The 19,142-nt window shown below is 42.6% G+C and overlaps 2 protein-coding genes across 2 annotated transcripts; one reads left to right on the forward strand and one right to left on the reverse strand.

The window, feature by feature from the left end:
- Nucleotides 1-107: 107 nt before the first annotated feature.
- Nucleotides 108-4,015, forward strand: prdm8a (PR/SET domain 8a). Its single transcript, XM_072658201.1, has 4 exons — nt 108-212; nt 1,487-1,675; nt 2,241-2,469; nt 2,997-4,015. Exons 1-4 carry the CDS (start codon nt 108-110, stop codon nt 4,013-4,015), a joined length of 1,542 nt encoding a protein of 513 aa, XP_072514302.1.
- Nucleotides 4,016-6,669: 2,654 nt separating this feature from the next.
- rasgef1bb (RasGEF domain family, member 1Bb) lies at nt 6,670-18,639 on the reverse strand. The gene is made up of 14 exons (XM_072658789.1): nt 18,393-18,639; nt 15,751-15,940; nt 15,534-15,656; nt 14,918-15,055; nt 12,308-12,556; nt 11,555-11,629; nt 11,278-11,370; nt 10,899-11,001; nt 10,233-10,312; nt 10,011-10,106; nt 8,728-8,823; nt 8,472-8,595; nt 8,065-8,137; nt 6,670-7,198 (listed from the first exon to the last, which is right to left on the reverse strand). Exons 2-14 carry the CDS (start codon nt 15,931-15,933, stop codon nt 7,177-7,179), a joined length of 1,455 nt encoding a protein of 484 aa, XP_072514890.1. The 5' UTR covers nt 15,934-15,940; nt 18,393-18,639; the 3' UTR covers nt 6,670-7,176.
- Nucleotides 18,640-19,142: the final 503 nt, after the last annotated feature.

Genomic DNA, 19,142 nt, shown 5'->3' on the forward strand with positions numbered 1-19,142 from the left:
TGTTAATGTATGCAATCAAATCCTCACAGCAATTCTCCTTCAAAATCTAGTAGAAAGCCTTCTTCCCTGGACAGTAAAGACTCAGGAGTTACTCCAACAAAAGCAGGATGATCACCAGCCCCAGCTCATCCCTCACCCACCAGACATATCAGATGGAGCACCAACCTCTGGAACTTGTTCATGGATGCTGCGGAACCTCCTGCCAGATGGCAGTATGGTGAACAGACTGTGTGCCTGGCCTGATCGTTTGGCTTTTCCAAACTTTCGACCGGGTTCAATCACTGTATATAGTCGTTCAGAGTGGGCGTGGTGTGCGATGGCTCATCGGAGATCACCACTGTACTATTAAACAGTATTACTGGGGTGTGTGTCCCAGTAAATAGGGTCTAATGACGCCCCTGCTACATTTCTACATATAAAAAAAGCCCAATTTCAGTGTCACACATGCTAAATGCTAACTAAATAGCTGGATTCATGCTCTGAGGCCAACTTCCTTTGGCATATTTATTGCAGTGTACTTGGAACAGCTTGGAACAGACCAGCAGTGGGAGGCCAGGCTTCTGTCTTAGCACATATGCAGATGAAACCATCATAATTTAGATGTTTAGAGCTCATAATTTACACCACAGTTTCCTCCAAAAACCTACAGATCCTACAGTCTTCAGGTCACACTTAAAGTCCGGACACTCCCGGTTCATCACGTTTAGTGGCGCTTGTCCAGATCAGTTGATTTATCACATTAAAGAGGACGGAGGTCCTGCCGGCTCTAATGTTCCTCCGCCTCCGGGCCGGACGCTGCAGGGTGGAAGGTTATAGCCCATAGCCTGAAGCTAGGGAATCTGCTCATGGTTCATTAAAAGGGACTGCCGGGCTGGTGTTAGCGTGACAGTAATGAATGCGGCACTGAGCTCCAGCCAATCTCTGCGATGATGAGATGGACGTTTGAGCCAACGATCGTATTTAGTGCCAACAGTGAGGCCATTAGTGATGGGGCAGGTCACGAAGGGTCAGTGATCCAGAAGACTTCATGGAAGGGGTGTAGCATTTTTATCGGTCTATAGGAATGGAGGGAGTATTCCCCCACGCCCTCATGCATATTTCTAACAAGCCGATAGGTGGACAGTGGAGACTGCTAGCCAATCGTACCACAGGGGGTGTGGTTCATTAGAATATGGGTGGGGAAAAGACTAAGACGAGCTCAAAGGATAAAGGATGAGGGATAAAACTGGTGCATCTTAAGGAACAGTGGAACAGTGGCTAGTGTGGTGAGCTCAGAGACATCGTCATCATCCTCGTCTTCATCTTCAGCTGCTCTGAAGGTCTTTGAGTGGCAGTTCTTTCATTCAGATCATGGTAAGTTGCTTTATTTGACTGCAAAACTAAAAAATACACTGACCCGAATCCTTAGAACCCCCCAAACTGTGCTGAACCCTGGCTCTGGACTGTAGATGTTCTCTCTTACCATTATCCAATCCATGTTCCTCAGGGTACAGAAGACCAAGGCAGCAGCTGGGTGCTGATTGCTGACATGCTGGGAAGTATTCACACCTCCTGCGATGTTCCAGCAGGTGCAGTTTTCGGACCATGTGACCCCCCGCGCACCTCACTGAGCGACAGCATTGGCCTAATAGCCCTCAAGTGCTCAGACAGGCGTGCAAGGGCTTACGCTCACCAGGTGAGTTTGCACCTACATTCAATAACTGCAATACATGGACAAAAGTATTGGGACACCTGCTTGTTTATAGTTGCTTTCAGAAATCAAGGATATTTATAGAGGGAGTTTATCCTGCTTTAGTTGGAGTAACTGTCTCTGCTGTCCAGGGAAGAAGGCTTTCTACTGTGTGGATTTGATTGATGGCATTCAGCGACAAGAGAGTTAGTGAGGTCAACTCCCCAACAAAAATATCGGATGGAGCACCAACCATCATTCCATTGCTCCACAGCTCAATGCTGGGGGGGCTTCATACCCCTCTAGCCCACGCCTGGCATTAGGCAGCATGGTGCTAGTAGATTCATGTTTATCTGCTCCAGGGAGTCCTATTCTATTGGCAGTACATCTCTACAGGGACTAGACAAGCTGTGTGAGCAATAGGTGCAACTTAAAGTAGGGGTGTCCTACTGGACTCTGGTCCTCTAGGACTGGCATTGATGACCCCTTGCTTTGGATAATTTGTCCATTTGCTGGCATTGTATTTCGCCTGCCAGACCAGTCTGACCATTCTACATCTGACGTTTTACAGGTGGACACATCATTGGCCAGTCTCTCCACCATGGAGGCCCCAGCTTGGCTACGACTGGTGCAGTCAGCCCGGAATGCAGAAGAACAGAATTTGGAGGCTTATGTGAAGGATGGCCATCTGTTTTATCGAGCCCTGAAGAATATCTCCAAGATGTCTGAGCTTCTGGTCTGGTACGGGGAAGAGCTAGCCGAGCTGCTGAGCATTACATGCGCACAGAAGAGTAATAAAGGTAGATATGGCAAATTATTACATACAGCATTCGGTCATATATGAATATCTTGAGAAAATTGAGTTGTTTGACATCTGAAAAGTTTAAGGCCTCACAAAGCTACACCCTAGAATGTTATTATGCTGAAACAATTATAAATATACTGCCTGATACTCTGGACAAAGAAGTGTGGCCTTATATGTATTTTTAATTATATTATTAACGGGACATGGATGACAGTATCCATGTACATGCAGGGCGATCCAAGCCCAAATAGTTCTCCGAAAATGCATAACTGTTAGATGTACCAATGCATGAAGGTTCACTGGTGGTTCTTAAAATTGGTCAATTTATGTTGTAGTCGCGAAAACAACCCCTGGTTCCATTTACCACCATTGTAAAGAAATCTGAACCTGTGAATTTCTCTAAAATTAAGCATTTCACACCAAACCAGGCTGAAGAACCTTATTCACATCACAGTCGCTGAATAATTTAGATGTTTTAAACTATGCATGAACTTCCCCTTTAATGGCGTATATGTCTTTTAGGCTACAGATGCTGTTACTGCAAACAGAGCTTTCTGTTTGAATTCCCAGTGCTGGCTCATCAGAGATTCCTCTGCCCTGAAAGACCCACAAGATTCAGCAACAGCAAGTCAGGCCCCTCCGAACTACAGCACAGGCCGTCTACAGATTTCCACAATTTGGCCAGGAACCTGGAGAGCTGCACGAATGCATCACAGGACAGCACTGCTAAACGGAGACACTCTTTAGACTCCGAGTCAGACGAAAGTGATGAGGAGAATCCCCTTTCTGGTGGACACCCACATCCTCCACTTAAAAGAGTGTGTGCTACGCTTGTGAAAAGAAAGCCTTCGTCCAGCTCCAGCTCTCAGTCTGGTGGCGGCAAGACCAGCATAACCAATGAGGGTGGACGTTCTTTGCCCTGGGCAACCCACTGCCATGACAACCTTGAAGTTCTGGACTCCAAGCTCATTGAAAATTCACTGGCACCCCTTTTTGTGTCCCGTGCCAGAAGGTCGCAGCTAGCCACCACTGGACCAGACCAGAAGGAGAAAAGTGCCTTCGTCCAGCCTCCAGGGGCCATCGCCCAAATAACCAATCTGGCCATGACAGTCAGGTTCAGCCATGGAATCACTCCAACTACATTTCCCAGCATTCCTACCCACCCTGCCGCTGCTGCCCAGGCAACTAAACCCCAGGCTTCAGCACTCTTCAGCAGGGGTCTCCTCAGACAACCATCTCTTGTCTGTGAACCAGGGCTCTGGTCCAAGAAGCCAAAGCCCCTCCAGGCCCAAATTAGGCCCGAGTGGTCCCTCCTACCCTCCGCTCTCTCTCCTCTGGGCCTGCCTGCTCAGAACTGGTGCGCTAAATGCAGCGTCTCCTTCCACATGACATCAGACCTAGTGCAGCACATGAGGTCCCACCACAAGAGGTCCTCAGAGCAGCCGAGGCAGTACAGCAAGGAGAGGCTGAGGTGCCCGGTCTGTGAGGAAGGCTTCAGAGAACGTCATCACCTCTCCCGGCACATGAGTTCTCACTTGTGAGATCACACCTTCAATAAACCTTTTATGCTTCTATGAACATATTTGACTCCAGATGTATTATTATTCATACTAATTTGGTAATAATCTTTAATTACAATAGATATTAGAAGTTATCAGTCTTAAAGGAGCAACATCATGGGAAAGTTTATGTCTATAAGAGTTTGAAATAGTATGTAAATGTCAATAGTCCATACAGTTCATTCTCCAGTTCTTTTATATAAACTGAATTTATTTAATTAAATTTTTAATTAGTGATGTCACAAATGCAAAACAATGAAATATACGGCATCTGCCTTTTCAGCCAACAGCAGTGCAGCCCCACATGCTCATGTATTCATATAATGGGTTCAATGTTCAGGAGTCTTCAAGTCTGGACCTCTTTTTGAGTCATGTAAAATACATGGCAGCCAATCAGAACAGACGTTATTTACATAGATGTAAATAAGGTGCTTGTAGACTGTGTGTATTCAGTATTTTAGATTATATGACGTATAAATAGTAAGTGTGGGACTTTGCTTGGGGAAAATTGCTCAGGTGTGTTTCACACGCCTTTTTATTTATTCTTTATTTTATTTTATGTTTATTATTTTTATTTTATTTTATTTTATTTATTTTTTTTATTATTTATTTATTTATTTATTTTTGTAATTTTTATTTTTTTATTTTATTTTATTTTATTTATTTATTATTTTATTTTATTTTATTTTATTTTATTTTATTTTATTTTATTTTATTTTATTTATTTATTTTTTTAATTTATTTTATTTTATATTTAATTTTATTTATTTACCTGTTATTTTGCATTGGCTGCGTCCCAATTGCGTACTACACACTAATGCTGGGTATGGACTATATATAAGGTCAATAGGGCAGGTTGGGCACTACACACAGTATTAATGTACTAACCCGCTTTGTAGTAACCCGGAAGTGACGAAGCGTTGCTATGACAACGTACGTCACTGCAAGTTCTGACGTATTCTGCGGTCACTTGCGTTGTCATCCACCCTCTTTTTCCTTATTCTTCCAGACGAGATTAGCTCCTCCCTTTCTGTTTCGCACTGCATTGTGGGACAATTTGGAGTACACTCTCATTGTAGATATTTCAGTATACTGAGTGTAATGGGGGCAGTGGGGGCTCAGTGGTTAGAGCTCTGGACTATTAATGACAGGGTTGTGGGTTCGATACCTGGGCTCGGCAAGCTGCCACTGTTGGGGCCCTTGAGCAAGGCCCCTCTGCTCCCTGGGCGCTGGAGTTGGCTGCACGCTACTCTGGGTGTGGGTGTGGGGGTGGGTATGCTCACTGCTCCTAGTTCACTTGACAAATACCTTTACCTTTGTACCTAACCTTGACACTGTAGTTAGTAGTTAAGCTCTGGAGGCTGTCAAGCTTTTTAATGTATATTTTTGATAGATATTGATTTTTTATGCAAAATAACATGCTTGAATGCAGCATGATTTGCTGGTGTACACCTGAGAGGATGGTGCTGCTATATAATAAAAGCTGCCCGGGTTCGTTTTTAGCCCAGCCCCTGCTTGCTTCACTGGCTTCTTCATGAAATGGTCCCCTGGCTTCCTCCAGTCGGGCATTCCCCAGCTTCCCCACGTCCCGCCCCCTGACATTAGCAGCGGGTCCTCCAGTTGTCCCTGCTCCAGTCGGCCCTGTAGTTTAGCCTCACTTCCGTATTCTCCCAAAGTAGCCGGTGCGTTTAGCCTTAATTTCGGTCAATTTGGTGGCATAAAAGTAACAGGTCAAGACTGTGATGTAACAGTTTTGGGGTTTTGGAATCGGCTCGTTTCCCAGCTCTGTTTTGGTACTGAACTCTCATTACGCAATAAACACAGTTTGCTTTTCCAGGGCCCTTTTAAAGGTACAGCCACTAAAACAGTCTGATTATTTATTTATTAAGGATGGAGAGGTTGGGAAATGCAATGTAACTAAGCCCAAATAAAAGTCATAAACAGACCTCAGCATAAAAACTGAAACTACAATATGAGATATTTGGTTACAGTTGAACAAATTTCAATCATAACAGCCTACAGTTGGTTTGATTAAACACTAGGTGGCGCTACAGCTCCATATTTAAAAACATATTTCACAATGGTCTAATGAAATAATGTTGGAAACCAGAAAGAAGTACTGAGATAAACTACACTATATGGACAAAAGTATAGGGACACCTGCTAATTCATCAGTTCTCCTAAAATAAAGGGTATTACTAAGAGCCTATCCTGCTTTTCTTGGAGTAACTGTCTCACTTGTCCAGGGGAGAAACCTTTCTATTCAATTCTGGACTATTGATGTGAGGATTTGATTGCATTCAGCCTTAAGAGCGTTAGTGAGGTCAGATGATCTCCACCTTACTTGACGGAGCACCAGCCATCATTCCAGAGGACACAGTTCCTCCACTGCTCCACAGCTCAATGCTGGGGGGGCTTTATACCCCTCTAGCCCACGCCTGGCATTAGGCAACTTTGTGCCAATAGGTTCATGTTCATTTATCTGCTCCAGAGAGTCCTATTCTATTGGCAATACTTCTCTGCAGGGTCTAGACAAGTGTGTGTGCATTTGCAGTAGCTGAATACTTTCATGAGAAGGGGTGTCCACAAACTTTTGCATATATGGTGTATTTAATGGAGACAGAAGAGTCTTGGGCTTGGTTGTGTTAGAGTTTCTTTATAAGGCAAAGTTCTGACTATAAACTTACATCAGTTCACCAAAAACACAGACATACAAAAACATTCATATGATACAATTTTACAGTCACAAACACAAACCCGGAATTACTCTTTACAAGTACAAAAAAAAAACAGAACACAAGTAAGCTTACACAGCGTAACAGAAGAGGTCAGCCAGCGACACACTCTTCGTCCATCCGGGTAAAGATATGCTCACGATACGTAAGATGAAGCTTATTCAAATCATTTTTACATGAGGTACAGTAGGAGTGTCTTTTCTTTAGCATGACGACGGTGCGGCGATGAGAATCCAGCCTCATATCCTTCACTGAGGGGGAGGAAATCATACACGAGTCTTTATACAAATAACCTTTTCTTTCATAATCGTCTTTCAGCAGCGTGCAGCTCCTGCAGCAGCGTGCAGGCTTTCAGTTTATGGAGCGTCCTCTTCACTCTGGGTCGACACGTGAATCAGAAAGGAGCTCTCACATCCTGCTGAGCGACGACCTGCAATTCAGACAAAACGCGGCGTCACCAAATGGTTATAATGCTGTAGAAATGAGAACAATTACTTTTGCCCTCTCAACACTTTAAATGTCAGAACGAAGCTGAATCACTTAAACGCCTACGCTCTTCACCAACACTTGCTGTGAGCATTCTTCCTGTGCCTACACGCTGGACAAGGCAAGGATGGGAAGCTGTTAACACTTGCAGACGTTCTCTTTCTAAGACGCTTGTGCACGGCTGGAGCAGGAGCGGGGTTTGTGCAGATCGAAATCTGGTGTGGAAATCATGTCTTTGGTCACATGATTTGGTCACCTTTACAGCTTTCCATTGGTTCTGAACCTCTCTGATTCTGCCTTTTCTCCGCATACAGGCCTGAGTCAACACACCCATCTTAAACACACTGATGGAGAAGTGTGTTGATGCTGTCACAGCCTAAAGTATGGTACTTATTCTTGGGACAGCCAAGGCCTAAAGGTTATACAGGAAAAAATTGAATGTAATATTCTCTTAAATCTGCTGTAAAAATCTGATACTTCTATTTCTATATTGTATTAAGAATATTATAAGATTATATAATTTATTACTAACTTAATTGTACTGATTTTCCACTAGCAGACTATTTTGCGTGTTTCAGGCAATATTTCTTAACGAATGCTAAATGATCTGCTATTTCTTGAATTGTAGTAAAAATAAAATACGAATAAATACTTAAAAACAAGTGAAAATGATTTAGAAATAAGTTGATTTATAAATCTTTAAAGTTAAAGTGAGAAATATTAGATATTTAGACTATGTTTAAGAGGATTTCGCTTGCTAAGATATATAAGACAGTGTAGAGAAGTAGGCACTGTGATGAGGGCTGTTACCTGAGTGAGCGACGAGTGTCTCTCTCCAGGTTGTTCTCTGGACCTTCGCTCTCGTATGAGGCCAGCTGGAGCTCTAAAAACAGCAGAAACCATAGTTCATCAGAACCATAAAAAGAAACAAAAAGAAATGACAGACTGAGGCTTAAAAAATAAAGAAATGTTGATTTAATAAGTAAATAAAAAAGAGGATAATTTTTACATTTTTATAAAAAAAAATTAAAAAAAGCTGACCAGAAGAGATATAATGAACGGAACTGGAATGAGACCACAAAGTATTTCTCAGATGAATGAAAAAGTGATTCATCTTAACTGAGCTTGTCAAAAGACAGAGTAAACAGTCCACTAGTCACTTCTTCAGTGTTCCTGTATGAGGAACTAGACAGAAAACGAGCCGTCTGATCACTCACCATCCTCTGTGAACACAGAGACACTCATGAGGTACTGCAGGGTTTTCCTGTCCCTCTCAAATGGGCAGATCACCTGCCTCCACGACAGAAACTCGCTCACTTGCTTGGCCAACTCCCAGAATTTCTGCCATTGAAACAAAAATAGTTTGGTAACTATGGAAACTAAGCAACGACCAAGAAAAACAATAAAGGAGGCCTACTTGCTTTGTTTTCTGGGCCAGACAAACTTCTAAACTGCTCTGCAAAAGCAACCTACCTCAAAATTGACATGTCCATTGGGCAGTCGGCTGGCGCAGCCTTCGTTAAGGAAGTAAATGTCCTTAATGAACAGACTGAAGAATGGAATAACGATCTGGGGGAAGGAGACAGTAGGATGATTAGGATCCCTTGCTAAAAGCTTAGTGTTAATTTATTAAAAGCCCCCCTAACAGTTTAAACATATATATATGTCAATGTTATATTAAAAAATATATAGATTAATAAAATTTAACAGGACATAAGCACTACAAAACGTCTACGTTGCCGCCTACTCAGAACTGTGTGGGTGGGTCAGATCCCATAATGACTGACAGCGGCGTCTCCCTGGCTACATAAACAACCCAGCATCAGTGGCAGCGCCTACGATGCTTGAAATGGCACACAGCAGGCAGGATTGGTGTGATTCAGCCCTGCATGTTTAAGCCATCTGACTCTGGTTTCTGATTTTAAAGAGCAAGAGCCCAACTTTCCACTTCACAGAAAATTAGACCCCTCTGCTCATATCTCAATCTGCCAATTAATTAATTATTAAATTAATTAATTAACCCTTTCATCAAATAGTGCCTATATCACACACACATTGTGTTCAATGTTTAAAGTAATCCATTGGTAGATGGTAGATAACTGCTGGACTGAGTAGAAGTCATGCAAGAGTTTCTCAGTGCTTTCAATGGCTCCCATCATTAAGTACAAATACATGCAGTACTGTCCAAAACTTTTAGGCATCTGTGAAGAGGAGAATGAAAAGCTGCTAATCTGGGCAGTAAGTGTTTATCTGTTCAGTTAAACTCTGATATTAGAATAAACACTAATAAAAGTGGAGGTTCTCCATCACTGTGTTCATCATTAGAACATCTCCAAAGTTCTCCTCTCTCATAGAGTCTAGTATTATTTAGAGTTCTCCTCAGATCAACTCCTGGTTTGGTGGTAAATCAGGGCTTAATGATGGTAAATCAGGTGAGCTGCTGCTGCTGCTGATGGAGTTGAACACATACTCCACGCTGTGCTGGCTGGACTGGGGGGTGTCCAGGAGAAACCTGGAGGAACCGAGCTCTGTTCTTCAGACTAGCTCACCGACAAGATCTCACTACTTTCTTTCTTCAGAATGAGAAACTCTTGTTTCTCCTTTTTACTGGATCTATGTTTATCTGCATCTGTTCTGATGGGATCTGGAGCTTCTACATGAAAGACTCGCTCATTGGTGATTTGATGTGCCTAAAACCTCTCCACAGTGTGTTTCTAACAACCACAGATGGTTCCAAAATGTCAACGTTAATCTACCTTCTCTCTGGTGGTGTGAGCTGTGGCGGATCTCTGCGTCGCCCCTCGCAGGGCAGTGCGGTAGTTGTAGAAGTTATTGGATGGATCCATTTGATGCTACAACACCAAACACACAACAACGAAGCTTGTATTTAGCAAAGCATCAACACTTTCACAGATCACCAAACACAAACATCCAGTCAGGTCAGAGCATCTCTTGGTCTCGTAAGCACTGCTGCTCACCTCCAGTATCTCAAACTTGTCTGTGTTGACTTTGCCCCAGGTCTTCTTCAGCCTGGACACAGGGTTCATGTTCATCCCAGCTGTTGCAAGAAATTGAACATAAATTAAACAAAACTCAGGTTTTGGCTCATTAATCATGAATTTCTGACACATTTCAAAGAACAACTGTCAGATTCATTCAACGTCATATCAAAAAGTGACAGCGATGATATACAGTATAACTGTATGACATATACACCAGTTTGCCACAACATTAGCACCACCTGCCTAACACTGAATAGATCCCCCTGGTGCCACCACAACTGATCGGACTATCCGAGGCACAGACTTTACGCCCTGTGTGGTATCTGGCACCCATGATCCTGTTGCAGGGTCACTGGTTGTCCTTTCTAGGAGCTTTTCTGATAGGTACTGGCCACTGCACAGTAGAACCATCCCACAAATTCAGCCATCACAGTCTGGTTCTTGTCGAAGTGTCTCAGATTCTTAGGTTTGCCCATTTTTCTTCAAGAACTGACTGTTCACTTGCTGCCTAATATATCATGTAGATGATGATAATCAATGTTTTTCACTTCCCCTGTCAGTGGTGTTAATGTTATGGCTGACTGGTGTATATATGTGTTGCGCTTATTAACGTTCTGCAGTTACGGAAGATAATGCACTCACTAATAATAGCCATTAGAGAGTTGAAGTTGCCGATGTTGAAGCATTCCCGCGCCACATCGATGAAAAACTCCAGGACCCGAGCTCGATGTTTCTTCTTGACTGGCTGAAAGATACACACAGCCACCAGGGGGCAGCACAGGGTTAGTGACAGTAGCAGAGAAAAGGCTGGGAGGAGGTGTGTGTGGAGTTTCGAGGCCAAAACGCAATATAATGTGAACTCATTTGAGCAAAACATGCTGCATTGTAAATCCATCTGACTGCTTTTTAAATGAAACCATAACAGAGATGCAACCTTGGAACACTTCAGCTATAAATACAGCCGCAAAATAAATGACTGCTGATGCTTTTAGTCCTCAGAATAGCTCAGAAATGCTCTCACCAAGCAGATTTCGGTGGCCACCAGGTAACTCAGCCGATTGAACCACTCCACATAGGCCTCGAGATTGCTCGCTCGTCGCTTGCTGAAGAAACTCTGCAGACAGAACGTTCCCATGTCAGGTTGAGCAACAGTGGCTGATTAGAGCAAATCAACTGTTTTCCACATTTAGCCACCGGGTCATGTGGTCTTATGTCATGTAGAAATCATTTAGTTGCTCACGACCCACTTAGAGGCCTCTTACATAATCTGAGGTCAGAGTGGCCGTGTGAAAGGTTACCTTATGGTTGTCGGACGGTCTTTTCTGAGTGAAGGCCTGGACAAACTCCTCAGGGCCAATGTAACTCAGTCTCTCCTGTAGAGGAACATTGATTAAAACACAGTGATTAAAGATGGAAGTATCTTAAGTACCCTGTCACAGTGACAGGATTATGTGGTATCATATATAAAATAGCCTACTTTTAGACTTAAGACTAAAAAAAAATGTCTCGTTTGATAAATCTCAAATTTGGGCTGATACCAGGGTTGGGCGGTATCCACTTCTTTATACCGTTATACTGTGTCAAAATAATACCGCGGTATACAGTGTTACCAAAAAGTTCTCAGTGCCCAGTGCAGCAGCTGCTAAACTACCGACACAAGAGTAAATGTTAGAAACCCATGTCTGAGAGCGAAGGAGACTGGTCCTGCTGGGTTCTGCAGACTAAACACCACAGCACAGGCCATGTTCCAGCTAAGCTGAGGCTCAAATCACACCCATTTAGAGGGTAAAGCCTCATATCTGAGAGCACGGAGTCGAGTGAATGATCTCAGGAGTGTTTTGTGTGGCACAGTTAGTAGACTGCACAGAGTTTGAACATTTGCCGCTGATATTGGACTGAGTACTGAGCAGAATGGCAGAATAATTTCATATAAAATGTGGTAAATTTACATTATGGACATTAAAAACGCATACTTTTGGTAGTATTATGATTTCAGCATGCACACAATACAGCTACAGAAGCTGAAGATTGAAGATTCCTCCCCCACTCACCATCTCAATGTGCGTGAGCTGCTGGGCGAGGATGAAGGGGTCGTCACACAAGTTCAGCACACACTCCTCCCTGCGCACCACATGCTGCTTAGCCTTAAGACCACCCGGTTTTTCCACTGCTGCTGCCGCTGCTGCTGCCGCCACGGCCGCCGCCGAGCCAGACGTCACCAGAGACTCCTCGTACTGTCCCAGGATGGTCAGCTTGCGCAAGAGACGCTGGATCAGTCTCTGCATGGCTCTCCGAGACAGCTGCATCAACATTAGGAGACGGAAGCAAAGTCAGTCCAGATCTTATTCACTGCCTGCTTGCAAACTGAGAGTCTTTACAGCAACATGCCTGTGCTTGCACAGACTGTGGACCAGGTGAAAGCTAAAGCTACACTCACTGATTCATGAGTGAAGCTCAGAGTGAAGTTGCATGATACAGGTAAATTGTTAGTTACGTGATTACATTGCTACATACTGTGATTCCAGCAGACCTTGCACAATATATGAAAAACCCTTTGGTGAAACAATCAGGTCGGAGAGATCCCGTTGTAGGTTGGTATAGCATAGTGGGTAACATCTCTGCCCTCCAGACCAGGTTGGATTCCCCCCCCCCAGGCAAGAACACTACACTATGCCCAGCAGGCCACCACCAGCAATAGACCTTGTTATCTGGCTGAATCGTAACAGGTTACCAAAATTCAATGCCGGCACAGTGTAGAATGCCAACGTCAATTTGTAAAGTTGAGTCCAACGTCGGCCAGATGTTACATGCAAATGTCATGTCAACTTAAAATGCCAACATTTAGTTAAGAGGTATGGTGATCAAACCCCAACGTCTGCTAAACTTCATAATGTTTCCGATCAATTCTAACGTTGCTGGACGTTCCTTTGTTGTTGGTTTTTAAGGCATGGTGTTAAGTAACCAAACTTTAACATCAGTCGAACGTTGGAGCTTAAGATCAACCCAATGTTGGTTCTGACGGATGCGTGACTTTGATTTCCAACTAAAATTCAACGTCAGTCTAATGTTGGAGCTTAAGGTGAAACCAATGTTGTTTTTGATGGATGTGTGACTTCGATTTCCAACTAAAACTCAACATCAGTCTAACGTTGGAGCTTGAGGTCAACCCAATGTTGGTTCTTACAAATAAGTGACTTTGATTTCCAACAAAAATTTTACTTCATTCTAACGTTGGAGCTTGAGGTCAACCCAATGTTGGTTCTGACGGATGCGTGACTTCGATTTCCAACAAAAATTCAACGTCTGTCTAACGTTGGAGCTTAAGATCAACCCAATGTTGGTACTGACAAATACGTGACTATGATTTCCAACTAAAATTTAACGTCTGTCTAACGTTGGAGCTTGAAGTCAACCCAATGTCGGTTCTTACAAATAAGAGACTTTGATTTCCAACTAAAATTTTACTTCAGTCTAACGTTGGAGCTTAAGATCAACCCAATGTTGGTTCTGACGGATATGTGACTTCGATTTCCAACTAAAATTCAACGTCTGTCTAACGTCAGAGCTTGAAGTGTAATGACGTGCCTTTTGGATTGATTGGTCAGTGTTATTTTGATCAACTTAATGACCTGCTCTTCTATGTAGTAAAAACATTATTATTGGCTATAGCAGAAAGCTTATTTGCATACCGCAACCATCTTCAAACCAATTACCATTTTTCAGCCCAGCTTCTCTAGACCTAGATGGCCACACCAGCAACAACATTAAGCAGTTCTACCATAAGCCATTAAGCCATTCATTGGTTTGATCAGGTTAGAGCAGGGGATACAGTAAAACTGTTGGCCACCAGGACTGGGATTAAGCACTATTATTCCCCCTCAGCTAATTGAGATATACAGGTTTGCTATGATCAACAGTTTCCAACTTCTCAAACTGACCACACAACCACGACCAGCTAAATATTCCTGGTTAGCTGAGAACTCCATAGGCCCTACTTGTTCATCAGCACAACCTGGTCATCATCTTAGACTTCAACAGCAATAAACAGTGAAAAATATAAAAATGTAGACACTTCTGATCCTCAAAAACAAGCCTTTTTAAGTACATACCAGAACCCTGATATCAGCTAAAGTGCACAAAGTTGCCAAGTCTGCTTTCTATTCATTGGTTTTATAACACCTCGTTATTTTTTTCTCCCTGACTAAATTTACAGCTTCCTTTGTTTCAAATTTATAGCAACCATCTTCTGCACTTATTTCCCCCACATGTCGTCCAGATTCAGTGCTTTTTAGTTCCCAAAACCTCTTCATCCTCACATGCCGGCACCAGCAGTCTAAAAGAGCGCAGGCTGCCCTCACACCTTCTGAATCATACAAAGCATGCTGCCATAATCACAGCCCGTGCCATGCAACAGCCCGAGCGCTTTCAGAGAAACACGCAGAACGCTGGACTCCAACGCATGGTCACGAAGCCACCTGACAGCCTGGTTCAGAAGGTTGCCTAGCGACGGGTCAAAAAAGAGGCCTTGAATCTGCATTAGCAGAAAGCAGAATAAAAAGGCGATGACGTCACCAGCTCTGGTGACAATCAGTGATAGCATCAGAAAGCATGACATCATCCCTGCTAGCCGATCAATGCTCAACAAAAGAGGTGCTGCTGACCTCATCTCCGAAAGCCAACCGGTGGGTCATCTCTTTCAGGCTACGCATCATGCGCTCATCCCTGAAGTCGTAGGGAAATGTCTCCGTCCATTCTGTCAGCAGCTGCACGATCTTCGGAGCGATGTCCCGGATCCGTTTCTGTTGGCCAAGATGGAGAAGATTGACGGGTGGGTCCAACAATATAATAACGGAATTCAGGGGGTTACACCCATTTTTTGGTAAAATACACCCAAATAAGCAGTTAAATTGTACTGTACATATCAAACCCCTTAGCCCATCATGGTCAGTGTCATAGGCCCTAAAATAGAACCTTGTGGGACTCCATGAGATATGCCAACCCAAATTATTACTATACAATAATCACAATAGCTTCTGCATTACAGTTTATAACTGAATAATAAATATAGGTTTCCAGGGATTAAACACCAGGCTTATTATTCAGGTATTGATCTTAAAACTACTATCAATTATTCAGCAACTATAAAACTAAAGAACCAAGCTGTGTATTCATGAAAGCTGGAGAGTAATAACACACATTACAGTAAAAACGCTGGGTTAGAGGACCAGTATATCCACTATGTTAGATATGAAACTAGGCTACATTTACAGCACATACCTTATCGATCTGTGGGTCGCCTACTCTATGATGCTCCACGCACAAGTAGCACACCCTGGACATGAGCTCAAACGGATGCAGGAAGAGCCGTGAGCTTAGCAGGAAGGTAAAGATGTACGACCTCTGAAATGAGAGGAAGGTAACACAGTGTTAAACACCCACCCTTAAACTACAGGTGCGCATTAACAGTATTTCTATGGCAAGTTCGCACACTTACATCAGGGTAATAGTCCACTGTAGGAACAAGGTGCTGTATAAGTGCCTCGAGTGATCCTGAGACGAGGTTGTTGTCATGGTAGAGCAGACCCCCATAGCTCTCTTCCACGGGTTTGTAGTGAGTGTGGCCGCTGCCGTAAGGGTTGGGAACGAACTTGGCTGTGAATGGAGTGGTCTGGGGCATCCTGGTCCTGAGGGAGAAATGAACATCTGTCAATACGTTCCGAAAGGCCGTCTGGCACTTTCCAGTTTCGCTCTCGAGTCCCTTAAGGACCCCTCTCTGTCTTATATGTGCTCCTAACTAACACTGTTATAGGATTAGGGCAAATGGGCATGTGGCTTTAATGGCTGCTCCGTCTGGTTTAATAAACTACTCAACCTGGCTGGGATATCCTGGCTGCTGGCTGAATTTCTAAATGTGGTCCCATAGTGTTGTCACATATAATGGATAGCTTTGTGGTCCTGCAAAAACCTTGCATCTCCGAAACGGCAGCTTTACAGAAGGAGGAAAAACCCTTCACTACAGTGGAAGTCATTTTGGAGCATTTCTATTTGCCCATTCATCATGAAATCATGTTATATTATTACATATATCTTAAAATTATAATATATATATATATATATATATATATATATATATATATATATATATATATATATATATATATATATAAGGGCTGTGTAATATGATAAAAATACTATATCATGATATTTAAAGCCATTTTTAATTATAATTATCATGATACATGTAATCACATACTAAATATATCAGTAGCAATACTCTCTAGTACTCAGTACAGTGATTCTTATTCAACATCTGCTGCTCTTCATCCAGTTAAACCAGTCTAATTATACTGTTGGTAAAGAAACCTGGAGTTGATCAGTGTTTATTTAGCACTAACTATATCCTCGATATGCTTATTATATGATTATGACATAGTATATTGTGCATCACAATAACAAATTTTATGATTTATACGATAAATTATTGTCATATTGCCCACCTCTATCGCTCTCTTTCTCATATATATATATATATATATATATATATATATATATATATATATATATATATATATATATATATACATACATACATATACACACACACACACACACACACACACACACATATGTCAGATTCAAATTATGTCAAAAAAATTTAAACAGCAAAAATGGAGATTCAAGGTTTTTGCTGTGACGTGATGATACACAGATGCAATTATGGTTACAAAAATAATAAATCCAGTACGAGTGACTTTGGTTCTTGTGTTTATGAGTACGTTAAAAATGTAGACTTCACTTTTTAGCTATTGATCTTAAGACTTCTATGAATTATTCAGAACCTGTTATGAAACTATATTGAATGCTTATGCGGTTTTTCCATTTAATAAAATGTCACAAATGTTTACGCCAAATTTACACAGCTGCTCTTTTCACAGCCAAATACAGCAAATCAGCCAAGCTGTTTACTGTCTGACCTTTTTTGTTTGTTTGTTTGTTTGTTTTTTGCTTTGCACTGTGATCCCTAATGTAGCAAATAATGGAACAACAAGTCGTACTGGAAGTGTAGACCACCTTCCTTGTGTTGTCTTCAGCCCAAAACGAAAGAGGCGAACTTCAGACACCAGTTAGAGGAAAGTTGACATTTCGGTGAGTCACTGACTCACTAAGCAGCTTAACAATGAGGAAGAGGAGTCTGTATTTACTATCGTATTTACTATCAGGAGCTAAATCACAAATCCTTTAAACATGAACCAAATATATCACATCTGCACACTTCTCTGAGTGGGAACACTCCGAATCTCTCCTCGGACGACCTTCCTCAAACAAGACCCACATCGGCCGAGCACTACCTGTGTGTGAGAACAGTGTTTTCAGCCCTCTCTAAGCACGAACCACACCTTTCCCATTAGTTCACAGTCACTTATTAACCCACACATCCTCCTTCATGAAGCAGTCCGAGTGTAAAGCCATTTTACCATGAAGCACTTGGGCTAGTGAGGTCATGCTCATCAATCTTTATGGTGAAGCAAGTCCTGCAACATTCAGGAAACACACATGTACAACACCCCATTAGTCTATGGGCCAAAAGTGGCCTTGCTGAAGATGATGGAAGGACAAATAGGACACATGTGGAGGTAATGAGATGGTAATAAAAGCGGTGCAAGAAGGAAAAGTGGCTACATACAAGCCTACTTCAACTTAAACACTTAAAAACAAAAAATCCTGACTCATCTGAGGTGGAAATCAATGGTGGGAATGCCTGAGGAGGACAACTCAAGCTCAAGGGGGAAAACAACATGGCTGAACTCTTATCAAAACAAGTACCTGGAGATACGTAGCTGGCCACCTATCTAGCTATCGCACCTCCAGAGCTTTATTATTTATTTTTTGGGTAATTATTATTATTATTACTATTATTAATCCGGATGAATATAACTGAATAAGCCACGTATTGAGCACTAAAGTCTTAATATACACCTTAAATCCCAATTAAAGCAGAAAACAGGGCAATAAAGTAGAGCATTCATTATTTTTATAGTATTAAAACTATTTGCACATGTTGCATTTAAGTTTAGATCACAATAAAGGTGATTAATTATTAAAGCTCATAACCTGTAACTCGCTACAGAGGCTTACCAGTAAAGTGAGCAATGTGCGGACGTGAGCGATCCTCGGCAGGAAAAAGGTGAAAACCGTCGCAAACCCAAAGTCCCTTTAGGAAAACACGACAACAGCGATGTTCGTCGTTTGCTTACAGCCTCTTTCTAAAGACTGTGCCTCCAACTTTAGCTAAATATACGTTGGGAAACTTAAACGCGCCGTGCTGTAACTTCCATTGTTAGTCCTGCAGGTTAATCCAGTGTGAGACTGCTGGGAGAGCCGCGCTGGAGCCATTAAGAGGAGACCGGGCACAGAAGTCCCGCCCACAACAGAGAATCGCCCAATCACCGCCAAAAACACGCGAGTTGAAATATCAGAGCGATCCTATTGGCCAGCGCCGCGTCCATCATCGTTCAAAACACTCCGGTGGCAGTTTGAACGTCCCAGGAAAACTGTGGCTGGTTGTGGTGGGGGTGGGCGATACCGCTGATGGTGCTTTCGGTCCAATAGCCCACTATAAGCGATACCTGGGCCGATACCAACACCGTATAGCGCTGCTTTTGTCTCCGGTGGTGAACACAAAACGATCCAGACCGAATACATCCTGTCCTGCTATGATTTATGATGTTATTAAGAAGCTGAAATGCAGTATTGCTACAAGCTGGCTGGCTGGCTAACACTGCTGCAGATTGAGCTGACATATGAGGCTTTACTGCTTTACTAAAAGAGCCTGCACAAACCACCATAACAGCACACCTGGTCCACACTCTGTCAGTTTTAGGCTGC

Source organism: Salminus brasiliensis, chromosome 16 (assembly GCF_030463535.1).
Source record: "Salminus brasiliensis chromosome 16, fSalBra1.hap2, whole genome shotgun sequence".
NCBI classification, from domain to species: domain Eukaryota; kingdom Metazoa; phylum Chordata; class Actinopteri; order Characiformes; family Bryconidae; genus Salminus; species Salminus brasiliensis.